At 37.1% G+C, this 17,852-nt stretch overlaps 1 protein-coding gene across 3 annotated transcripts in view; it reads right to left on the bottom strand.

Annotated features, from left to right (window-relative positions):
• The window catches only part of EPRS1 (glutamyl-prolyl-tRNA synthetase 1), a 72,141-nt gene that overhangs the window by 53,047 nt on the left and 1,242 nt on the right, over nt 1-17,852 (bottom strand). For 2 of the 3 annotated variants that reach the window (XM_043568213.1, XM_043568212.1), the window contains exons 2-9: nt 14,869-14,953; nt 11,166-11,265; nt 10,149-10,305; nt 8,482-8,621; nt 7,098-7,192; nt 2,958-3,084; nt 2,078-2,270; nt 157-328 (exon numbers count right to left, since the gene is read on the bottom strand). In XM_043568213.1, the coding sequence (XP_043424148.1) occupies nt 157-328; nt 2,078-2,270; nt 2,958-3,084; nt 7,098-7,192; nt 8,482-8,621; nt 10,149-10,305; nt 11,166-11,265; nt 14,869-14,953 (1,069 nt within the window). Of the gene's footprint in view, nt 1-156; nt 329-2,077; nt 2,271-2,957; nt 3,085-7,097; nt 7,193-8,481; nt 8,622-10,148; nt 10,306-11,165; nt 11,266-14,868; nt 14,954-17,852 lie in introns of those variants that run through there. The other variant, XM_043568214.1, reaches the window with a different exon arrangement.

A 17,852-nucleotide genomic window follows, 5' to 3' on the forward strand; every position in this document is an offset into this window, starting at 1 on the left:
CCAAGAGATTAGGTTACATGCTTTACCAAAAGCAGTTATTAATCTATGAGTGAACAAAGATCCAGGTCTTGACTACTCTGCATCTACTCTGTGTGTAGAGGCAATCAAAGTGAAATCACAGTAGGTTGCCTAGCATAATGAAAGAGATACACCTACTTGTATTTATTTCCAGTTCTTGGATGTGGCTGAATTTTACAGCGATAAAGCGTTGGGTCTCTCATACATCCATTGTTACTACTCATGTCGATTTTTGCTCTCAGACAACAGGACTGACCAAACTGGCTCCCTTTTTTCATTTCTTCCCACATTTGTAGATTCTTCTCAATAGCTGTAAGATTAATTATATTACAGTTTAATATATTACTAACCTAGTTGAACTGAAATTATTTTAATGGTTTACTTTTATATTATAAGCACACACCCCTAATTTAAAAATACCATCATAACTGTATGTATGTAGAGAATGAGTTGTCAATAGAAACAAACGTGGCCTGTTAAAAATAAATAAGTATATAAATTTAAAAAAATAAAATAAAAAATAAATTAAAATACCATCATAGTTTCAATATCTGGTACGAAGAGTTAATGCATCATTTTTTATGAAGAAGTCTCACAAAAAACACTTAGGAAAAGTACTCTATGAATACGTTTTCAGAAGTCAAAGCAATACATTTCACTGATATAGTACTCATTTAGGGTAAGAGACCTGGGGTACCTGGGTGGCTCAGTCAGCTAATTGTCCTACTTCAGCTCAGGTCATGACTCTTGGTTCATGAGTTTGAGCCCCGCATCAGGCTCTGTGCTAACAGAGCCTGGAGCCTGCTTCAGATTTTGTGTCTCCCTCTGTCTCTGCCCCTCCCCTGCTCGCACTGTCTCTCTTTCAAAACTAAATAAAATTTTTTTTCATTGAGATAAATAAATAAAAGTAAGGGTAAGAGACGAAACATGAGACTTGAAGGTTTTTCTCGCCCTGTGTTTCCCACTTGCCGATCAAGGCACAGCTAGCCAGCCCCTGAGCGTCTCAAATTTAATTCTGCTTTTGAAGCAGAAGCATTCTGTTCCTCTGCCTCCTCATGCTCAAGAGACAGACCAGACTGGCCTGATCCACAGGGCCCACAGGCATCAGTGCTGCAGCCTGTGCCCATGTAAAGAACATGGCTTGGGCTGTGAGCCTGAGTCCATGGGCTACCAGAAAGCCCTGTCAGTCATTCCAGTGGAAAACAGGAGACTCTTGGATCAAAAAAAAAAAAAAAAAAAGAGATCACAGAAAACAATGATACAAATTTCATCCCAGAAAATTCTGTCCCAAGTAGCTACGGTTCTATCTTGTGAAAATACTGAAAACCTGCCCCATGAAGGTAAGAAAGAACTATTAAACAATGACTTTCTGTGGAAGCTCCTGAAGATATGATGGACACTTTGCCCTCAAAAAAAATCAAATGAGTCTAAAAATACAGTTGTTAACTATTTTTGAAAATGTTAGGGAAACGTCAAAAAGAGGGGGGAAAAAAAAGACTTTTTAACAATTTGACACTTCACTATACACTTCCCAAATGTGACATTATGGCAACATAAATGCAGAATAAAAACAGCCCCAATCAGTAGCTCAGGAGACAAGTAATGAATAAGAAATATGCTTTTTCGTTAAGTGATATCTCAGAGGTATAGAGTTGTACTAACTAAGCTTACATATTACATTCACACGCTGAAAAGAAGATTCGGGTACTAATAACACGATCACTGAACCTCTTAGAAAGGCTAAGTATTTAAACTGGGAGAACTACAAAGAAATGCAGAAGTACTCACTGCAATGGAATGAACACAATGCAAAGGACCAAGTGCAGTGAGACACTATGGGCACAACTACGGGCACACACGCTTCGCATGCAGTTGTGACACCAACAAAGTAGTAACAATGTAAAGATGATTAACGAAAGAAAAAAAGAAACCTGTGATGAACATATGGATCACATTCCCAAATGGGCCTCAAACCAGCATCTTTCACAGAAATCTTGTTCTACTAAAGAAGTAGAACACAGACCGCCAATTAAAATATAAGACATTAAATGAGCCTTACAGTTTTTTCTATGCTTGGATTCTATCCTCTGCTCACGTTCTGCTTTCATCTGCTCAGCAGGAGTATCATCCACATAAGCCTTCCCTTCCTGAATTAGCTTCTCTGCGTATTTCATTATAGTTTCAAAATGATCCGAGGTATAAGTAAATTGATCCGGTTTGATATGCAACATTGCAACATCCTCCAAGATAACCTGCAAAGAGAATCCAAAATAACCATCAACTTATCTTTTGCATTTTCTTGTGTATTTTCAATCCTTGATACTGCATTTGGGCAAATGTAATAATACACCATCAGTCAAAAAAAAAAAAAAGCCTGAAAATGGTTGTACAAGTTGTATATTAGGTCAGAAAAGAAAAAAAAAAAGATAATCATTATACTAGTCTCCAAATTTTCAGCTGAGAAAGCTGATTTCATGATGGAGCTTTCCATTTACTCTGGAAAACTGGTCATACTGACAATCATTTGCCCTCTCTTTGAACATATTGCAGTGCTTCTGAACAAAGAGGATAGAAGAGGCCAAGAAACCTCCCCATTTTCTGATACCTACTTGGTGTTTGTTTCATTCACACACTTACAATTATATGACAGAAAGGAAGCCTGTCTCTAGTGACCAATTCATTTAAGAAATTGGTACTTAGAGGAAAACATAGCACTTTGGTAAAATTGTACAATTGAGGAAGAAAACAGTAAGTGGAAGTTTTTTGCTATAGGAGCTCAATATTGCTTGCCTTAGGTCTCAGACACAGAATAGACAGATGAGGGAAAAAGGCAGCTATGAGAACAAACTTCATTTATTTTCTTACCATGAAGGTATCCAGTCACCCTCTAATTTTAATTAACTTTTCTGACAAAGGGTCATCACTACACCTTTAATTACCTTCTCAAAATCTTCCTTTTCTTTTTCGGGATTTGTGTCATCAAATCTCATGATCAGTTTCCCTTTAAAGTTAACCTGGTAGTGCTGGTTCAGAAGAGCAGCTTTTGCATGCCCAATGTGTAAGTAACTAAAACAAAAACATTTCACAAAGAAACTCATTAACATGTTTTACCTAAATACTTGAACTTAACCTTCCTGAGGAGATGAGAACTAAACAAAAATCCTTCTAGTTGGTACTCCCGTCATAGTTTATTTTCTAACAAGAAAGTACTCTGATAGAAAAGCTGACCCTCACAGGAAGAAAAAGACACTACAACATTTATAAAGTCATCACAAGAAACAATTTCACATGGAACATCTCACAAAGAGACAAGTGATTTAGTCACGTTACCACCTTAAGGAGAATCTTTTTCTTTTTTACAGAGGAAATGAGTGGTCGTTTAGTTAGGGGAAACCTGCTTCCTGGAAAACGGTGTCCAGGGCTACACGGGAGTGCGTGTGCACAGAGACCTGACTCTGTGGTGGACGGAGCACCCACCTCGTGCACGCCAGCGAGAGGCGCCTCTGAGATCGCCACTGCCACATGCTAACTCGTGGACGGACACACGGGAATCGGGAAGCTGCAGAAGAGCCACTTATTCTCAAGGCTTCGATTTTCTCAAAAGCCAAAATACAAGGATTTCAACTAGAGGACTTTACAGGTCTCATCCAGGACCAACGCTCCATGAATCGCAATCTGTGAAAATACTATTCTGTTCCTATGGGCAGTTGGCAATTACAAGGAATAAAATATATCAGAGGCCCGTTGATATAATAAGTCACCATTTCCCTTGATCAGTGAAGTGGGTAAAAAGCAGTATCTTGTACCACTAACGATGAAAATACACTTTCCCAGGCAGCAAACAGGGCATGAAGTGAGGAAGTTTAATAATCCGCTCTCACGAACTTTTATTAGTTGCCACTGACAATGGTAGCCACCGTCTCCCAGCGCTAGTCTCCTAGTTTCTCGCCCACCTCTAATCTCAGCTGGGGTCAACAGGGGAGAGGAAAATACAACTCCTTGCATGTCTTCACACCAGTTTTTAAATCAATCCATGTTTTAAAAATTCACGTAGCATTCTAGATCAATGATTCAATGTTAAGAAGGATTTATTTATATGCACCAGTTAATGCAGACAAGTACAAAGCAATGCATTTACGGCTATTCAAAACTTTCTATATAAAATAAAAGGCTGTCACTGGTATCCCAGATGAGATTCTAAAACAGAAAAAGGACATTAGTAAAAAAACTAATGAAATCAAAAAAAGGTATGGAGTTTAGTGTTAATAGTAATATACTGATATTGGTTCACCACTTGTGACAATGGTACCTTAGAGTAATGTAAGATGTTAAGATCATGGACAACTGGGTACGGTATATGTGGGAACTTTCTGTACTATCTTTGCTACATTTCTGTAAGTCTAGAACTATGCTAAAATAAAAGGTTTACCGAAAGTAAAATAAAACAAAGGACCGTGAGTTCCAAGAAAGAAACAGAAACACCTACTGCAGTTTTCATGGAAAGTGTTATACTTGTATCATGTTATACCTATCATTAAAAACAGAAAAAAAAAAGACAACTACTAATCACTGACTACCCATACTATATGATAGTTAATGTGCTAGGCTTTACACAAAAGAATTAATTTAAGAGGAATGAGGAAATCAAACCATTCTCTTACACTTAAAGATATTATTTCTGGGGGCACCTTGGTGGCTCAGTAGGTTAAGCATCCGACTTCGGCTCAGGTCATGATCTCACGGTTCGTGAGTTTCAGCCCTGCGTCAGGCTTTGTGCTGATTCAGATTCTGTGTTTCCCTCTGTCTCTGCCCCTCCCCCACTCGCACTCTGTCTCTCTCTCTCTCTCAAAAATAAAGATTAAAAAAACAAAATTAAAAAAAAATTTTAAAGATATTATTCTGAACCTGAAATAATGTGTGCAGTTCTAACAAGTCTAAATGTCAAGAAAGCTAACAAGACTATGAAATATTCACAAGGTAACTAAAATAGTAATCAGCTCAAGAAACAACCTAACTGGAATAGCTAAAAAAGTGAGATTCGCGCTATGTCACAGTTAGCACTTATGCTGAATAGGGCTTCTGCCACCCATAACAAACATAGGCAATAGAACTTTAAGTCAAATGGATTCTAGAACCAGATAGCACAGGTTTGAGTTTGGCAAATTACTAAAATGTTGAATGAATCAGTTTCCGAAACCATCTGTAAAACGGAGATGTTAACAGTGCTTTCTTCACAGGGCTGTGAGGATTAAAACGCTGTGTGTATAGGGTTTGATAGTACCTGTACATAACAGCTTCTATATATGTTAGCTAGGAATAAGAAAAAGGGCTGGGGTGCCTGGGTGGCTCAGGTGGTTAAGTGTCCAATTCTCAATTTCAGCTAAGGTCACGATCTTACAGTTTGTGAGTTTGAGCCCTGCATGGGGCTCTGCGCTGACAGTGCGGAGCCTGGACTCTCTCTCTCCGTCCACCCCTCCCCAGCTTGCGCACTGTCTCTCTCTCTCAAAAATAAACCTTAAAAAAAAAAAAAAAAGAAAGAAACAGGGCTGAAGCCGTGCCTTCTGGCTCTTCATGAAAGACATAGAAAAATAAAAAAGAAAAATTAAAGAATTCTTCAGCAGTATACGGGGATAGGACAAAAATTATGAATAAGAAAACAAAACAAAAACCCACCAAACAAAAAAGAAGATTCCCAAAATACCTGAACATTAATTTATATTCCAAATCCCAAAATTGTATTTGGCCAAGACTATGGTCTCTGAAATTGACATGACTTATGGCAGACAAATGTGTTTTACAGAGTAAATTATAAATGTGAGGCACTCACTATTCCAAGAAATGATGGTGACAAAAATATAAGAAGATTCTAAAAGGACAAATGTCCAAATGCTGCAGCTATAAACAGCCACTGCTTAGAAAGTGGCTTTTTATCAAACCATTAAAGTCACTCACTCCCAACGGGAAAGCATGACCTGTCGCAGTAAGCACACAGGAACAGAACACAGGGCCGCATGGACCCAAGATGTCAGTAGGAATTAAGTGTGTATGAGAAGTCTTATCTGTGAGATTCCACTTAGTCAACTATCCATCGATCACTTAACGATTTAGTCTGTGAATTTTCCAAAATCCTTATTTCTCTTTCATCCCCTTCCATCAATCCTTTATTTTGACACCAAAATCAGCAAACTTAGAAGAGCAGAGAGAAAATGCAGAATTCTAAAACAGATTTTCTTGTCAATGGTGTTTATGAAAACTTTGTGGAGAACTCTTAAGAACAACTAAAATAAAATGGATTTTTCCTTATCTGCCACTTTCTGTTATCTACACATTCCACTTACCACAAATGGGTAAGAAAATCTGAAATTAAGCAAAATTCTGGCATTAATAAGAGGTATTTTACTGTATTACTCACTATCACGGGAAAGGGGCTATCACAAAGCTTGTCCGGTATGCTCACAGAGGCTGGTGCAAAGGTGGACTCCCCCTGACCTTGGGTAATGCTGGGCAAGGCCTGAGACAGTCCCAGGCTGGTGACCACCAGCCAGAACAGTCTTCTTCTCTACTGCACCCTTCAAATATTATTTTCTATTGGTGCCAAAAGTGAAAGGGGTTGGGAAACATGCTAACAACAGAAAGAATTCAATAAGAATAGGCTTTTCAGGATGCCATTTTATTTCGTAAAAAAGTAACTTAAAAATAATTCTACCATAACTTCTGCTCACCAAACGAACTGCTCAGGATACAAAACAAATCCCTATTAAATGAGAGCCTAAAAATCTCAAAATGTAAATAAAACTTAAGGGTTTCTATTTATGGAAAGTTTCCTATTTATAGTTAAAATTCCATCTGGGGCAAAATAACAATGTTGTCTAATTGCTTTAAAAAGCTAAAACTACAAATTCAATACATTAACATTAATTATAACAGACTTAAATGTTCAGAAATTTGACCCCCCCAACAATTAAAACCTTACTCATTTTCTTCCATATTAGTAATCTAGTAATATTAAAAGCATTTAATGGTCTTTAAGCTTTTCCATTAAATATATTTCATTTTAATTACAAGTTACATTTTCTTACCCACTAGCCTCTGGAGGAAATCTGACAGTAACCTTTCCCATCTCAGCACCTGGAAGCTCAACAAATTTCCCAACATCTTGCTTTTTCTCAGATGTCTGAAAAGCAGAAGAAAAACAACATATAAAATAGTTACATCGTTAGATGTTTAAGAATACACTCATTCAATACTCAATACCCACTACGTGCCAGGCACGGTTACAAGACAAATGATGACTAGAACGTCATCCTTGCACTTAAGGACCCCAAATCTTGTGAAAGACATAAATAAAACTAAACACTGGCAACAGACTATACATATGTATGTATAGAATGCGTTACAGCAGTGAGTTGAAGTTAACCAACAGCATCTAGGGTCATCAGGAAAAGCTTAAGGAGGTAAGAACCAAGCTGGACCTTAAAAAGTACGTGGAGATACATCAGATGCAGAATGTAGAAGGTATTCATTCTAAGAAAAGGGGTAACAGCACAGGTAAGACACAAAGACAATGCAATGTCTATGAAAAGTTAGAAATACATGGGGTGGGTGAATGAGCAAAGAAGCTGAAGCTGTTGACAAGGTCCAAAATACGAAGCCTCTTATGAACTTGCTTTTAGGTTTTAGGCAATGAGGAAATCTCAGGGGGTAATGGGACCATTTATTTGTACTTTCTAATATGATACCCAGCCCAGTGCAGAAGCTAAACTAGAAAAGAGAGAGACCTTTGATGAGATTATGGTATTAAATCAACAGGGGGTAATGAGGCCTCAATAAAAATCAAAAGCAGTGGAGACAGAAAACATAAATATGAGAAGACAACTTGTTGACTGATTTCATGGGAAAAAAATGGTGAAGGATGAATGAAGATTTTTAGCCAAAACAGCTGAGTGGACTGTGGTGTCTTTACCCAAGCAGACAGTAGTTTTCAAATTTTACTGTGCCAGAAAATCTTTAAACTTTACTATACATGCCTAATATGTTAAACAGATCACAGTACAGAGACCTTGGGAAGAGAATCTTTTCTACTGTACTCTACGTCACACGTCCTAGAGAATCAACAAAAAGGCTCTGCAGAAGCCTAGGACTCAATGGTTAAAAATCAACAAACAGGAGAGAGTCAGGAGGAAGAAAATACGGTATAGCTATAAAAAGGAGGTTTTAGTTACTTGGAGTTTGGATTTCCTAAGGGACATATACCGGATGACCATAATATTTTAGACATATAATTACAAAGATTAGGCTTTATGTAGTTAAATAATTAAAGGTAAGCTAAAACTTTATAATAGCCTTGGCAGATTTTTCCAAGAAGATCCTTTTTCATGGATGGAAAGGGGGAAAAAAAACCAAACTATTAGTAGGAATAATTTTCTTTTCAGATCTACAGTCTCAGCATTAAGAATGGCTCACCACTTTAGCTTTGGTGGTTGAAACGTTCCACTTGGTACCTACGGACTGGAAGGCCTGGTGGGCTTCAAGGAAGCCAAACCAGCGTTTGACATGCACTGGAGTTTTGTTCTGTTTCAACTGCTCCTGCCACGCCGGATTTCCTGTTAGCAAACATAATTTTAAAACCATTCAATAAATCTGCGACTTTGAAAGCAAAGTTCTAGTTGTAGTTAATTTAAATAAACAAGATGGCTTAAAGTTGTTCTTCTATAGGGGCGCCTGGCTGGCTCAGTCAGTGGAGCATGTGACTCTTAACCTCAGGGTCTTGAGTTCAAGCCCCCTATTGAGTGTGGAGTCTACTTACCAAAAAAAAAAAAAAAAAAAAAAAAAAAAAAAGGCACACTTCCATAATCAAACATTTTAAATGTAGACACACATTGCAATGTTTTCATGTAATTCTTTAACATACTTTACAGAATTCACAAAAGGTAATTAAAACTATTTCTGCAGTTCAACTCAATGAAATGAATACTAAATCCTGCTCTCACCACCACCACACACCCACTGTAAGGCCAATGCCACACTTTTTTTTTTTTTTTAAAGTTTATTTGAGGGGAGGGAGAGAGAAAATCCCAAGCAGGCTCTGCCCTGTCAGGGCACAGCCTGACGACACAGGGCTCAATCTCAAGAACTGTGAGATCATGACCACAGCCCAAACCAAGAGTGGGTCACTTAACTGACTGAGCCACCCAGGCACCCCAACAATGCCACATTTCGTAGATAAGGAAAAACTTTAAGTAGATCCACTAGAAAACAAAATAGAATTCAAGATCAAGAAGTAGCTCATTTCTTCAGATGTAACATCAAAAGTAGGCACTGAAGGAAAATTTAATTAACATCACAAAGCTACATCCTTAAGATATTATCTTCCTTTTCACACATATTAAGTCAAAAATAAAAAAAAGACAACAATGTCAAACCTATACATGAAAACATTTAATTGGAAAAGGACTTCATTTTATGTTGGTTATTTTAATAATAATTTAATTGAATTTGGAGAAAAGTTTTAGCCACAAAAATATTACACATAATGTAAAAAAGGCCACATAATGCAGAATTAAACAATGATAAAACCTTCTGGCGTATTTGCTATTTTTTTTTTTTAAAGAAAATAACAAAATTCAAGTCCCCTTTATATCTCTCATCAATCCCATAATCTTACCCTGTTACAAACTAGTCACAGAAGAGTGACCCCCAGATCACAGATCAGTGACCCCCAAGAGAAACAACTCCAGATTACCCCCCAAACATATATACACCCATAATCAGAGACAACAATGCCTGGAGTAAAGGAATGGCTGAGACAGGAGAGGTGCTGACATAAATGGGATGAGGGCTTCTTTAGCAGGGCCAAGGTCAGCTTCATAGGCAGCAGGGAGATGGATTAGTGAGAAAGATGACCTCTAGGGACAGCAAAGGATAGGGAATCCCTGTGACTTGACCGGCATAAAGTAGCAGGTGGTCATTCCTTTGCAAGGAAGTCCTAAGTGACTCTTTCTATGTGGGTATGTTTGTGTGTATGCACATGTATATGTATGTATATATTCACATATGCAGAAATATGTACACTTCTTACTCATCAAAATATCAATTAAAATAGAACAACCTTCAGGAAGAATAACTGATACCTTTCAGGGTAGCCCAAACACATAAATCTGCTAAGCTCAAGGAATTTCCAACTAAGTATGTTCTCAGAGACAGGCAATGATTGAGCTCGTTGATTGCAGAAGTAAACAAATTACATGAAGACAATTTTGTGGCACTAAACTCCAGCCAGTGATCAATCTGTGAACATAAAAGATGGAAAATAAATGCACACCACGGTTTAGATTTAAACAAACAAATGGCCTTAGTTAGAAACATGCCTATCTTATCTCCAATTACAGAATCTGCCATTATGTGGATTTAATTCTGGTTGCCTGGGATCTAAATTGGCATTAAAATAAACAAATTTCATTCATTCATTTTTCTGTTTTTTCTTTTTGCAGGGGTGTGGAGGGGCACTTCAAGGAAGAAAAAGATTTGAAAACTGGCAGCAGCAGGAAGGAATAACCAACTTGATCAAAACCGGCAGGTGATTATCCACCTGCAAAATTTAAAAGTAAATTCTTAGGAAACTCTTCTTTATATTTCAAATTTTGCAAATTTAGGAAAATTCGAGCAGACTACAAACAAAGAGAAAAGCATCTAAACAATTGTACAGGAAGTTAATCTACTGTTGCTATAATTAATCAAAGTATATACCTAGAAAGGAAAAGAGAATCCAAACTATGTGTGTGACCCTGGGAAAACCTCATAATTTTCTAGGCCTGCTGCCTCATCTGTAACATTAAGGGAGGTGCAGGAGATGATCTATACAGTTACATCCAGGTATGAAATTTTAGGACTCTATGAAGAAGACAGCACTCAGTGACCCAACAGGACTGCTGGTGGGGATTAAAAGTTGAAATTTAGGAGCTAGGAAGTTTTTTCCTGAAAATAAAAATAAGATGAGAATTCCTTAGCTAGGTCTGTAACTAAAACTCCATCAATAACCTTAAATAGAATAATCATACATAAGTCAACAATAAAATGAAGTTCTCAAAAGAATAGAAGTATAAATCAAAACAAAAGAAAACAAACCCAAGGAAGTGTTCCTTCCTTACCTCAGTATGTTCCAGCAGGTTCGAGCCATAGAGCCTAGCTGTAGTCGCAACTCGAGCCAAGTAGCGAAGTATGGAATTTATGTCTGTGAATACCACATTTCTAGAATACAAGCAGGAGATAAAATATTACCATAGCTCTAGCAAATCAGTAGGAGTCATGAGACTTACGAAGAACTGTAAAAATAGAACCCTTACATTTACCATGTAGTTTCTACTACAGTTTAAAAAAAAATCTGCCTAAAAAAAAACCAATCTGCCTAATTCATTCTTTACTGTTTCTATCAAATTCCAATATGTTCTGAATGTTCAGTTAAATCTGACAATTCAGTTAAGAGTGGACTATCTATACTGCTTTGTCCTTCTAACTATTGTCTATTCAGTGGTGAAAATATGAAAATATAATTGGGATATCACGAGTAACTGATGTAAAATAAATCAAGGCAGAGAAGTCAAGGATATACAGTCATAAAGATGCTAGTTGTATCAACTTCCAAGTAAAGATGACAGATCAAACCATATAAAAACTGTTCTGTAAAAATTATTTTTTAAAAAGACACACACCCATAGGAAAAAGAGACTAAGGAAAAGAAAGAATAACAATAAAAATTCAGAAGCTACAGAGATGAATTTAACAGGTCTGAAAAAAACAAATCTCAAGCAGACAGTGGACAAAGCTGAAAACCAACCTAACTTCAATTTTAGAATCCACAAAAGACTTAGGAATGGAAATAAGAATGAACTGGGGCTAAAATTAGGAGGGCTGGTAAAAAGTCTATTTAAGAATCAGTTGGAGGACATGGGTGGCTCAGTTAAGTGTCCAATTCTTGATTTTGGCTCAGGTCATGATCTCATGGTTCATGGGGTCAAGCTCCAATTCAGGCCCTGCACGGACAGCCCAGAGCCTGCTTGGGATTCTCTCTCTCCCTCTCCCTCTGCCCCTCCACCACTTGCACACACACACACTCTCTCTCACAATAAATAAATAAACATTAAAAAAAAAAGAGAGAGAATCAGCTGGAAATAGATACCATCAAACCCTATTCTGCACAGCTGTGCTGCTTCTCTTATTCAATCTCGGCAAAAACTGGAGGTTTATTCTCTAAGCACTAAAACAGAGGGTCTCTCAACTGGCGGAAATTGGTCACTGCTGAGTTGGTTTATACAAGTAACTGGGTAAATGAATATACATATACTAGATGCTGAGATCTTTAGCCTTCTTCCCTCTCTCAGCTCCCAAAATATTCTGGTATGAACTCTTTACCTTCTAAACAAGAGACTGAAAGTCTTCATTGAATAATCTCATCAGTTTAAGAAGAAATAACTAAGGATACTAACATCAGAAGTTCCCACTAAATAAACTGCTCAATCAGACCAAAGTATGCTCAGAGCTGACAAGCCCACCCTTGAGGTCAGAATTTGCAAACAGCTTTAAATTCCTACCAAAATCTAAGAAGGTCATCAGGAATTACCAAATATTTGAAGAAAGCTTTTAACTTAAAAGATAGTAACCAAAATAAGCACATAGTAAAATGCAACCTGGACAAATTAGGAAAAAGAAAACGAAACAATATATTGCAATCATAAAACAACAAGATACTGTTAAGAGAAGTACCCAAAAAATAAAAAACAGCTCTTAGATACTAAAAATATAGTAGCAAAAATAGAAAAAACTCAATAGAAAAAAATGGGATGATAAAGTTGAAGAACACTCCAGAAAGTAAAAAGAAAAAAATAGATGGAAAGCGAAGGTGATACTTAATCCTAATATCCCTATAAAGAACAGAAAATGGAGGAGAAAATCATCAAAAATTTTTAAACATTTTCCAAAACAGAAGGATTTCCATTCCACATTTAAAAGAGACCAAGCACCCAGTGGAAGAGATTTTTTAAAAGGCCCACACGGGGCACGTGGCTGGCTCAGTCGGTAGAACATGTGACTTAATCTCATGGTTGTGAGTTCGAGCCCCAGGTTGGGGGTAGTGATTACTTTAACATCTTAACAAAAAAAACCAGACCCACACTAAAGCATATCACTGTGAAATTTCAGAATACTGAATCACCAGAAAATATTCCTGAAAATTCCTAAAGTCACACAGAACAGATCAGGAATCAGACAGGCTTCAAAAGAGAACAAAGCAAACAATTATTCCATGGAAAAGTAAAAGTTGTACACAAAAAGTAATCATAGTATGTAGCTCAGCAGTGAGTAAAACTTACTAGGTCATTACAGTGTAAACACTGAAAGGTGACCTAATCAAAATTACGATACAACTACACTGGAAGGAAGGAGGAGAGGGGAGTGGAAGAGTGTGTTTGAGTATGTGTTTTTGTGTATCTTGCCCCTTTCCCAAAATAAGTCTTTCTGTCAGTTTATTATGAACCTTTCAACACTTTTCAAATCTGCACCTTGCTGGAGAATATCCTTGAAATTTTCTTTCAGTTTGGTCTAGATTCTACTATCTGGTGAAATACTGTTAAAAGAATCTGAAACCAGGTTGTGTCCATTTCTTAGTTTCATTAAACAAAAATTAAAGAGAATAATATCTCCCTTTCCAGTTCTTTTTATTCTTTCCAGTGGGTTCCAAAAGAAAGATGTTTAATCTTCCATATATCCCAGGATGCAAATGATTCACTTTAACCAAGAACATATAGTATATGCTCATTGTAGAAAACTTGGAAAACAGAGAAGGGAAAAAAAAACCCCAAACACCCATAATTCCATCACCCAGAAACAGACACTATTGAAAGTGCTGCACACTTCTCAAACATATTTTTCTATGCAAATATGTGATTTTATCTTTACATTCTGTTTTTTTTGTAATTAACATTATATTGCATTATATTGTAAATATAACCCATCACTAAAAGTTTTTCATAAGCTTTTTCACAGATGCCTAACATTCCATGCTGTGGATTTACCATATTTATTTATTTGCTATTACTACTAATTTTGAATATTTCCAATTTTCTACCAGAATAAATCACAGTAGAATTAAAAACCCTTATGTATAGGGGCACCTGGGTGGCTCAGTCAGTTAAGCATCTGACTTTGGCTCAGGTCGTGATCTCACGGCTCATGGGTTCAATCCCCGCATTGTCATGTCAGCTGTGCTGACAGCTCAGAGCCTGGAGCCTGCTTCGAATTCTCTCTGCCCCTCCCCCCACTCCTCCACTCTGTCTCTCAAAAATAGACAATCATTAAAAATTCTTCACTCTTGGGGCGCCTGGGTGGCGCAGTCGGTTGAGCGTCCGACTTCAGCCAGGTCACGATCTTGCGGTCCGCGAGTTCGAGCCCCGCATTGGGCTCTGGGCTGATGGCTCGGAGCCTGGAGCCTGTTTCCGATTCTGTGTCTCCCTCTCTCTCTGCCCCTCCCCCGTTCATGCTCTGTCTCTCTCTGTCCCAAAAATAAATAAACATTGAAAAAAAAATTAAAAAAAAAAAAAATTCTTCACTCTTAAAAAAAAAAACCTCATGTATAAATCTTTCTGTACATTTCTACTTTCTTTTAGATTATAAGTGGGATCAGATACCTTACCGACAAATATGTGTCTCTGGATATACTTCTCTTAAGAATGAAGAATAGCATACTTCTTTCTAGGGACAATCTACCAACTAGCAAGTAAAACAAGCACACAACATTGAATTCTGAATATTTCAAAAAATGCTGTTCAGTACTGAAAACAGAGATATAAAAGTACTTACTCAGACACATGAAGAATATTCTCTTTCCCTTCTTCAACAGAAATGCTGACATTGTCTTTCACATGTTCTACAGCCAACAAAGCTCCTAAAAATAATGACATGAAAAGATTTTTCTTTATAAACTTGAATCATAAAGCAGTAAGAATGACTCAACAAACCAGTGTTAAGTCCTGCAAGGAGTAAACTTTTTTCCTAATGGTCTATAAACAGAAAGTATGGTCTTCTGGTCTTGGGGAAATATTACATCAGAAATTATTCATTGGCACAGTCCAACTGCTTTTGAATATGTTCAGCTTCCAGTTAAGGACACTGAAGTTAATCTTTTCCTCCCTCAGAAGACAAGAAGAAATGAGAATAGCGCCTTCTATAAAAACTATTGTTAATAACATTTCAGTGATTACTATGTGGTGGACACTGTGCTAAATGCTTTACAGTCATCGGATTTTCAACCTTTATGGTAACCTTAAGAGGTGGTCACCTTTATCTCCATTTTACAGAGGAGGAAACTGGGCTCGGAAGGATTAAATAATGAACCCAAGTTCTTGACTAAATATGTGCCACTCAGGAAGTGAATGCAGGCCTAAGGCAGTCCAGAATTCAAACTCTAAAACACGGTGTAATCTGCCTCTCAATACCTATTAAATATCCTAAATTGACTCATTTAGTCCTATAAGTTTGGATAACATGGGCCACCAACACCCAGATATTGATTTCTAAATATCATGCTCTACTGGAAACAGGGCTGCGGCAGGGAAGGTACGAGATAACCCTGGAAAATCTTGTGCTAGAAAGCAAGTACACAAATAGATATGCCAAAAGGACACAGAGGCCAGCTTGGAGGGGCTCCCACTGGCAAACAGTAGCAATGTAACCACTAAAGTAAATGACACAAGTTTTACTGTCTCCATACAATGAAATCTTAAATGGCAAATAAAAAGCATGAAGTACTGTTACAGGCAGCAGGATAGATGAATCCCAAAGCATTATCCTATGTACAAAAGAATATATATGATATGATTCAATATATACGTAATTCTAGAAAAAGACAACAGTGACAGAAAACAGATCAGTGACTATCAGGGATGAGAGACGGGGAAGGGAAACTCAGTGCAAAGGGGCATAAAGGTACTTTCCGAAATCAGAGAAATATTCTCTATCATTATTGTGGTGGTTACTGTATGTTACTTGTCAATTTTAAATTGGCAAAGTTTAGTATATGCATGTTGTAAGTCAATAAAATGGATTTCAAAAAATAAAAATTTTAAAAGAATAAAATTAAATAATACAGATTATAACTTTTGAGTACATTTTGTTATGAATTTTTTTTAATGGGAAAGAAAAATATCTTGACACAAAAATGCCAACTAATACATGCAGAAAGAACAGCAGAATTGGAAGGTCACCTTTGGCACCTTCTTAATCATAATCAAGTTGGGAAGGAAGCATCAATGGATGATGAAACCAGTAAGTGAAGGTTTGAGTAGGATGTTTACATGGTCCCAAAGCATTCAAAATGCCTTTTAAATGCAAAGGGAAAGCTTTCCAGTGCGAAAAGCTGGCTGACACCATCTTAAGTAACTGAGATTAGATCACCGGTAATGGGAAAAATCAACTTCATGCACCAATTAATGGGTTGAAATGCAGAATACTGAATCACTTCTGTGCTACTCTTGCCAAAGATGTGTAGCTGAATCTAGCCACAAGGAAACATCAAACAATCTGATCAGGGGACATTCTTCAAGTAATTGGTCTTCAGCCTTCACAGAGGTCAAAGCTATGAAAGTCAAGGAAAGACTAAGACTATATTCCAGATTGAAAGAAACCGCAGAGACATGACAACTAGGTGCAAAGCATGATTCTGGATTTTGATTCCTGCACTATGGAGAGTACTGCTGGAACAATTAGTGTTGGAATATGAATGAACAGGGTCTGTGCATTAAATGGAAGAATGAAATCAATGTGTACTTCCTGATTTTGATGTTCCTGTCAGGTCACAAAGTTTTTCCTCACTTGAGAGAGCACTACACTGGCATATCCTGGATGCTGACAGCATCATTATCTGCAGTGTGCTCTCCAGTGGTACAAGGGGAAAAGTATTTTGTTCTATTCTTGTACCTTGAAGTTTGAAGTTATCTTAACATTAAAACTTCACATGCTGAACGCATATAAAATAGGGAAATAACAATAATGCAATCTGTTTTCTAAATGTTTCATCTAATTTTACTGATTTAAAGGTAAGATGTATTTTAATTAAGCAATGTGAAGAATTAAAAACAAAAAAGGAGAGAAGCAAATATATATTCTATAACTGGTCTACTGTTCAAAATGACAATAATTTTTTTTAAGATTCTCTTCCAGAATTAAGTCAGAATGTGATTCTGAGTTCTACAATTCACTAAGGAAACAGGTCTATCACCTTCAAGGTGATTTTCTAAGTAACATTAGTAAAAACTACAGCTAGAAAATACATAAATTGTGTTAAGAATTTTACCTACAGTCTCATCTAATTCTGGCAACCAACCCTATGTGGAAGCTACTATTCTCTTAATCAAGGAAACTGTAGGAGAAGCCAAACAAAGAACTTGCCAATGTTCCACAACTAGTAAGTGGCAGCCAGGATTGGACCTAAGTCTCCAGGAAGCAAATGTTTTGCTCTTAACCATGAGACCACACTGTCTAGTGCTTTCCAGCCCAAAAAGCAAAACCCATTTCTTCCGGAGTTCATGGATTAGGGTGAGGTTAGCCCATAATTACTGGAACCAATAGGTTCAAACACCAGCATTTTTAAAGTACTTAAAATGGCTATTGTGGGTTTTGTTCCAAAAGACTCAGAATGCCACCAAAGCTGAAAATGTAGTGAATAATTCTGTCAACCGTATGTGGTCAACTGCATCTAAAGATCGGCACTTCTCCCACATTAGTAAAGTATCTGTGAGTCTAGACTGTGTAAACACATTACCAAATAGGAGATCAATAAACTTCTT

This window comes from Prionailurus bengalensis, chromosome E4, assembly GCF_016509475.1.
Source record: "Prionailurus bengalensis isolate Pbe53 chromosome E4, Fcat_Pben_1.1_paternal_pri, whole genome shotgun sequence".
Lineage (NCBI taxonomy): Eukaryota > Metazoa > Chordata > Mammalia > Carnivora > Felidae > Prionailurus > Prionailurus bengalensis.